An 8,148-nucleotide genomic window follows, 5' to 3' on the forward strand; every position below is an offset into this window, starting at 1 on the left:
TTTACACAAAAATGACTTTTTATGCGAAGAAAATCAATTTACACTTAGTCAGCTGAAGTCCCTCTTCAGCTCTGGAGAAAATGCTTTATGAATCAAATGATGCAAACAGCAAGTAAACAAAGCTGACAAATAATGGATTATTTCAGACACTGCACCTTACTTTGAGGTCTATGCATTTGTGTGATTAAGACAACACACAGGGTGTTCTTTTGGTATATTCAGTATATATAAGTGTAAATGTAATATTATATTACATCCAAAGAGAGAGACAGCAATGGGTTTAGTCAATGTCCAGCTTCAAGCTGTACTGAGAATACACTGAAGTTAGGAGAGTAATGATTTATTTTGCAGACTCCCTTTTCGCTGCAAAGAAAAAAACGTATATTCGGGCAATGTGCTCTAGTATGACCCCGCTCACAATCTGGCAAGGAAATGCTATCACCAACAATAATGTGAGACAATGTGAACTAGGGTGAACCATGTGATCTGTGCTTCAACTTCACTTCATTTTTAATTGCACTAAGGGAACGATTATGTACATTTACATAAGTTAAGCATGTAATATTACCACTACAGCTGACATTTGATGTACTGAGAGATAATGCGCCTTAAATTACACTCTACAAAGCTTTTCCTCCTAAAAGGAAACACACTACGTTGGGCTTGAAAGTCTTTGTACAGTTATTTGTGATCTAGCTGCCCATAAGTAGATTGACACACAAGAAATCTAACATAGTGTTGGTAATACTGTTCAACGTGAGGACGATACCCGTGCGAATCAGTCCCAAACAAGACAAATCAGCCCCGTCCTCACACACACACACACACACACACACACTCAGTCACGCCAACTGAAAGAAGGCAATGCAAACAGTGATGACCTAAGTGCCACTTGGGACAGGAAGCATTCATATACTAAGTGAGGCAGAGAGTGAGAGGCCATGAGTTGGCAGGAGATGCCAGAGAGATCCGGAGGCAGAGAGTCCATGGACATGGAGAGAGGGGGAGGGAGCTTGTACATCTGGTCAAGGTGACTGACTGGCGTTGCTCTGGAAGTGGAAGACCGATATTAAGGCAGATCTGTAAACAGTCCAGGTGTCTGAAGTGAGAGAGGTCGTCTCCTGTTGGATACACAGAGGGTCTTGCTGCTGTTGTGCAAAGACAGTGTAGTGTAGTATTGTAGCAAGCTGACGGCACTCGCTATCCCCACCCTCCATCCAGGCTGGGCTGAACTGAACCCTCTGACCTTTGGGACAGATCAAATGCAACCTCACAGCCTCCTGTCTCCTGTGACGAATGGCACTCGCTTGTAGTCACATCAGTGACTCATGCTCTTTTTTTTAAATTGATTATTCTTTCTCCTAGGCCTCTTTATACACAACCACGACAACGCAGCCCAAGCTCTGCTGCACAGGAACAGTCTGGAGCATCAGATGCAGCAGTTGCTAGCGTTCAAACTGGTTATTCAAGGTCCACTAACGCCCATCATTGCCCCCTGCTGGCAAAAGACGGGTGAGGGAGGTGCCTCCCCCCGCCTGTTCCCACGCTGTTAGGGACTGTATGGCGGGGGCTTCTCATCTGGGGGGTAGTAAGGGGGGGAGTAGCGTGGTGGGATCATGGTGGGCCACATGTGGCTGGCCCCTGACTGGGAGTCATCAGAGAGGCCGGAGGAGTCAGGGAACATGCTGGAGCCCTGAGGAGGAGATTAAACAGTTACACTGCACACATACAACATGTTTATTACAAGTTCATTACAACTTGATGACTTTGTTTATTACTCACTATAGTTAACGGTGAACAGGAAGGAATCCTGACTTCCTGTATGTAACGTGGATAGTCACCCAAATCTCCCTCTGACATAAAGTTCAGCCACTCATCTCACCCAAGTTTGGGTTTGGTCCTAAATTCATTACTTTTGCTGCATATGGATTTGTGGATTTATAAGGAGCTTACCTGCAGGTCGTAGGCAGTGTAGGGCGGCAGACAGGGGGCAGTGTTGTAGTAGGAGTTGAGGGAGGTGGTGGGGGCAGAAGGCTCTGGGCAGACAGAGGCTGGGATGGCCTCTGGTTCACATGTGTCAGGGGCAGGTATCTGTCCAAAGAAATCAGAAATATATGGTGTGATGGCAGCTGTACGTATGTATAATGTATGTTTGTAGTTTGTTAACATTCATTATGAATTGCAAACGCATCCCACTTCGAAAGCACTCAAATGCATTCATGTCAGAGTTATGACTTCACCAACTGGGAGCTACGAGTTCCTGAGAACCAAAATGAACATACCACTAATGAGGTATACTGATCCCTGCTGTCAGTGTAGTCGAAACACACACACACACACACACAAATCAAACTTTTGAGAAGTCATTTCCGCTCAGTGTGTAATAACAGTAGGCTATCTGATCCTGCTTGTCTTACCATATCCTTAAAGCCTCCCAGCACAGCTGCAGTGATGATGCCCAAGAAGAGAGCCACGATGTTGAGGATGGTGGCAGACCACAGCAGGTGGTAGAGGTGCACCACATCCTGACAGCTTCCCACCTCTGTGTACTCATGGTAGCCCCCCATCAGCTCCACGCGGCTGGGCCAGTGAGCGAAAGAGACAGGCGAAGGGCAGTCACCGAGGAGAGGAGGAGAGAAAATACAGACATACAGCAATAAGAACCACCTAACTGAGTTACTAAGCTACAGAGAAAGACATCAGTGATGTACATGCCAGTTCCCATACTAATGAAGCAGCTGACACTGAACTTAATTCCCTTAGAGGAAAATGACAGACATAACATCACTTGATTTATACAAATGCAGAAATGGGCCTTTGGCTGTGAAACCACTGACGGTTTCAAACCAAGTTGGAATGGGGGAACCAGCTGCATCAACTACAGTGTGAGCTGGGAGACGGGGATGAGGCCTGGTCTTCTGTGGGTCACAGAGAGAGTAGCCAGGACATGCAGGAGAGATGGCATTCACACATTACCATGGTGTGTTCCAAGCAGCACGGCAACGCTACATAGAGCTTTACTCAAGATCATTCAACCACAACAAAAAAACATGGGTTGTTAATGACTATCAAGGGGCTAAAAGAAAGAGACCTACTTCCATATCATGGAGGTTTTCCTAAACTTTTTCAAAACATCTTTATTCTGAAGTCCCAAAAGAGGATGTTCTCTGAAACATAAGTGAAAAGACATTTTTTTTTCTCCAATGGTGCTGCTCACCTTAAAGCAAAAAAGACACTAAAACAACACAAAGGTGTAAATTTGAGTCAAACAAAGAACAAAGAAAACTTCAAATTAGATTTTTTTTTTTTTTTTTTGCTGCTGCCTCAAAGGGAGAGCCAATCCGGTGAAGACAGGAACTTGAATTAAGGGGCGGGGAGGGGGGGAGGGGGGGGCATTATATACTCACTTCCCACAGTTGTAGAGGTCACAGCAGTAGCAGGTGTTGCTTTTCACACGGAGGTAACAGGACATACGTGATGATGTTTGGCACTGGACCTAGGGTTCAGACAGGTAGTCTCTCTAATCACAGTAACACAACAAACCAGACTGTGTACCACAGAAAATGGTGGCTTGTCTTTTTAGTTACAATTAAACAGTCAAAGGATGTGCTCAAGGAGACAATAAGTGTGCACTCACATCACGCTCAGCTGAGGTCACACTGGTGTGGTAGTCACAGCGACCAGCGTACAGAGGCCTGAGGTCCTGTGGTGTTAAAGGTTATCATTGACATGTCATCAACCTTTGATAATTTTTTCATTTCAGTAGAGAGGCTATCAAGAAGATTAGAACAAAATACAGCAAATACCACAATAGCAGAATATGCAGGATCAATACAGAGCATGTAATCATAAAGCGCTGGCATTAGGGTCTATAGTCTCTAAATTGCCCTTACTACTTTGGTAACCATGATGTAATTACTCAGCAGGACATGGAAAGTGTAGATAAGATATACATAGACAAAGATTAAGACAATGTCAAAACAAAGCTTGACACTGGTCCATATCGTAATTACTATGTAGTTACATGTAATACCACAGATGTTACTACATGATGTGTGTGTGTAAAAACTGTGACTGTGTTTGTGACTACTGTTTGCGTTACATCTGTGTTCGGTGCCGTGTAACTCACAATGTGTCTTGCTGCAAATACCCCATCCACAATAGCACAGCAGAAGGCTGCCACCACTCCGAAACTGATGAACACAATGGAAGCCACCAACTGTACCAGAAACAAGAGTGAGGAGACAAGAGGAACGTCAGGGCTAATCACTAAAGGCTTTGTCTCATTACAGGACCTCTCTATGTCTCATGCTATGAATAAATGATTGTGCTTTGAGTGCATTTCATTTTGTACGACACTGTGTATTGGCGACTCAATTCAGTTCAGCACCTGCCACTTTAAATATTCCATTACAGCTGGTATGGTGTGCCCTCTGATTAATTCCTGATCTCCACTGACCAAGTACTCATTTGTCTGTGTGTGCATGAGAGAGAGATAGAGGGCGGGGGGGGGGGGCATGTAAAGACATTCTGAGCATGCCGTGCAGTCTGGGTGTGTCTGTGAGTGTGTGTGTGTGTGTGTGTGTGTGTGTGTGTGTGTGTGTGTGTGTGTGTGTGTGTGTGTACTGTAGACATGCCTAAACATACAGGTGTATGTGTGTAACAGCAACAACAGTTAGGAAACACAGAGGGTGACCCCTCCCCATCCAGGGTCTACATGGGGGCTCAGGGAGTAAAGGGTGTCATGCTACACAAAATAATTCTTCCTGTGAGGACTGGCAGGCTGTGGTACCTCCCATCGCTCTTCTCTGTAGTTCAGTTACTTCCGTACATTCCAGTGTGGACATCTGTCCTACTCCTCTTTCACTGTTCTATTTCTGGGTGTATCTTGCAAGAAGCCTAGGATACATGGTTCTGATGTCTGCCCCTCAACCCTGGGTGAACTACAGAAGAGCTGTGTTTGTGTCAATGTGACATGGTGACATAAGCCGAAGCAACGTTATTGTAGTCTATCTGAAGTCAATGTGGCTTGTAAGTGATGAAAAAGGCTTAATTGCAGTGTGTGTCGACAGAGACCGATAGAAACGGATACGAAAACACAGGCGTAATACAAACCCTCTTACCATCTGCCTCTTATTCTCTATCAAATGAGCTCCAATGATTCCGAGAAAGGAGCCAAAGCCTAGCTGAGGAAAGAACAAACTGTGGTTATGATGTCAGTCTAACTGGCCTTAATGAAAAACTAATTTGAACAGTAATGGCAGCAGCAATTTGAAACCAATTTATCCTGTATTTTTGTCATAATCTGGAAACAACTTTTCAGATGGTTCACCCAAATGACCTCTCCCATTAAATATTGTAATAATTAAAATAGAAAACATGTTTGACTGTCGGATAGGTCAGGCATTGGTGAATATTATTTGCAGGTAAACTGCACCAAGAGTTCCTTTATTGACAAGCTGGTATGTATAGAGGTGAGAGGTGACTGTAGACCTACAGTGCCTTCGGAAAGTATTCAGACCCTTTCACTTTTCCACATTTTGTTGTGTTATAGATTCAATTTAAAATTGATTAAATTAAAAGAATTTGCCATCAATCCACACACAATCCACACACAATACCCCAGAATGACAAAGCGAAAACAGGTTTTCTATATTCCTATGCAAATCAGAGACCCTATAAAAACAAAGATATTAATTCCAAAATTACATTAACTATTATCCTTGCATTAAGATGGACTCAATTCAACTTATTGAGTCATAGCAAAGGGTCTGAATACTTATATACATGAGGCATTTCTGTATTTCAATACTGTAGTACTGTAATCAGTACTGAAATTTCAAAAAACGTGTTTTCGCTTTGTCATTCTGGGGTATTGTGTGTGGATTGATGGCAAATTATTTTAATTTAATCCATTTTAAATTGAGTCTACAACACAACAAAATGTGGAAAAAGTGAAGGGGTCTGGTCTGAATACTTTCTGAAGGCCCTGTATGTAGCAATGCTGCAGTCAGTCTAATCTACTTTATACATGTTTGTTTGTCCAAACAAGCTTGTCAATAAAGGACCCCTTGAACTCTTGGTGCAATTTATCAGCCCATATATTCTCCAATACCTGGCCTACCCTTATATAGCATGTCATTGAAATCTGAGTCGCGGGTGTTGTTTCTCAAGATATATTACCATAGGTTATTCTCAGAACAGACCTAGAGAATACTGTAGATCAGGCTTCAGAGACCATGCTCACTGTAGAACCCCTGTATGTAGCCTTCTCCAAAGGCAGAATGCTGATGGTCTCTGAAGCCAGATTTATGGGCTAGGAAGTACATGCCTCAGCCCCTAATGACAACAACGCTGAATAATGAATGTGGGGAAAATTCCCCCCTCTGAGACCTTCGGTAATTAGGCTCATCAGGCTTGAGAGGAAGGAAGAGAAATCCTGCTAAATCAGTAGGCCTAACCGCCGTTCACACTGGTTCAGGATGATGTTATAACATTAGGACGTTAGTTTGCTACTTACAATGACCCCAGGGTAGTAGCCACCAACTGTAATGTTCTGTGTCCTGGTAGTAGCTGCCAGACCAAAGATGAGAATGAGGACAGACACGATGAGTAGCATCACTGTAACCATAATGGACTTCCTTTTTCTCCTTTTGAATGACCCTGTAAGAGATAGACAGACATTATGAACTATACATATATTGTGATACATTTATTTGCACTATGAAGCTACCTGTGTCACCTCATGTCCCCATCCGTGGCATTCCATTCACAATCCATATGGTCTGTTATTGTCTTGAATAATCATTTATTTTCCATCATTAGTTGTTCTAATCATTGGTGTGTGTATAGAAAAAATAAATATTAAAAAAATAGCAAAACTGTATATTTTCTTCTTTTCTGTTTTTTAAGAGAGGGTTTATTGTTTGATCATCCATATCTAATCCATGCCATTTTGTATTTCAATGATTCATAACTAGAAGATATCAAGACCACCGTCATAGGAGACTCACACCCATGCATAAGCTTTTACTGCCATGTAACGAATAGAAACGTAACGTAACGTAATGTAACGCACAAGCGTAAAACAGCGAAAAAGTCACCAAATCACAGTTTGTATCGACCGTTACATCTTATTTAATGTTGCCGCACCTGCAGTGGCAGGCGGCCTCAAGAACCACCACAATTGAAGGTGATGTAACATAAACCGCCCTCCTCCTGACATAGTGATAATGCCGTATCTTTCATTCTTTATTTTGATAATCGACCATCCACATCATACACTTAACCACGTTATGTTGAAATGTAAGAACACCAGACAACGAAAAACAAGGCTCTCGGAATAGGCTACATTTCCAATAGGCTATAGCTAACAAATCTGACAGAAATATATTATTGTACCCCACAAGGTTAGACGTAGTTGCCTATTTCAAAGGCACTACGTGGTCCGACATTACCAAGTATTTGATGAATTTGCTGCAACCATGCCGTTGACCTTGCGCACACATACCCATAGTAGTTTCGGAGAGTGTTATTCCATTGGCTTGTAGGTTCTGTACCGGAGGCATTTTGTAAATTGCGGGATGGGCCCCCAAAGATTATGTTTGAAGGTTATACACTATAGAGCGGACACAATAAGTGTTTACTGCTATAAGTTACAGGCGTGATCTTTGCTTGCAGAGGCATTCTCTGATAGCAGACGTCCCGCCGCTACCGTCTCATTTACATGAGCGTCTATTGACATATCCGTTGTCCTCACATCCCTCTCCCTTTCTATACAGCGTCGCTAGTGCACTGTTTTGCGCATGCACCTCGCTTAGCTGTGCTACAGTCGCACTCACGACAACTGAAGATTTGAGGCATATGTCAAATCAGTCACCAAAAGCCCTGATAGCCATACATTAATCCCCCCCCCCCCCCAGTCAAGACTATAGGCTAATTGAACACTGCCTAAATCAGTTATCTGCTGTTTTATTATCTGCATATAGGGTAGTCTATACATCTATACGCGAGACACCACACGATGTCCATTCTGAATGATCTGCTGTGGTCACTCTAGCCTACATGAATGGCACAATATATGCAACAATAGGCTGTAATAGACTGTGACGTGGTCCTATGCATTGTCATTGAACCTAATTGTGAGCG

General features: G+C 43.0%; 1 protein-coding gene across 1 annotated transcript; it reads right to left on the reverse strand.

Moving 5' to 3' along the window:
* Window positions 1–4: 4 nt before the first annotated feature.
* Window positions 5–7,690, reverse strand: tmem255a (transmembrane protein 255A). Its single transcript, XM_083685827.1, has 10 exons — window positions 7,511–7,690; window positions 6,521–6,663; window positions 5,124–5,186; window positions 4,130–4,219; window positions 3,638–3,703; window positions 3,408–3,496; window positions 3,096–3,167; window positions 2,418–2,580; window positions 1,954–2,091; window positions 5–1,693 (listed from the first exon to the last, which is right to left on the reverse strand). The coding sequence occupies exons 1-10, from the start codon at window positions 7,566–7,568 to the stop codon at window positions 1,550–1,552; spliced, it is 1,026 nt and encodes a 341-aa protein (XP_083541953.1). The 5' UTR covers window positions 7,569–7,690; the 3' UTR covers window positions 5–1,549.
* Between the last annotated feature and the right edge of the window lie 458 nt (window positions 7,691–8,148).

This window comes from Argentina silus (genome assembly GCF_951799395.1).
Source record: "Argentina silus genome assembly, chromosome: 15".
NCBI lineage: Eukaryota > Metazoa > Chordata > Actinopteri > Argentiniformes > Argentinidae > Argentina > Argentina silus.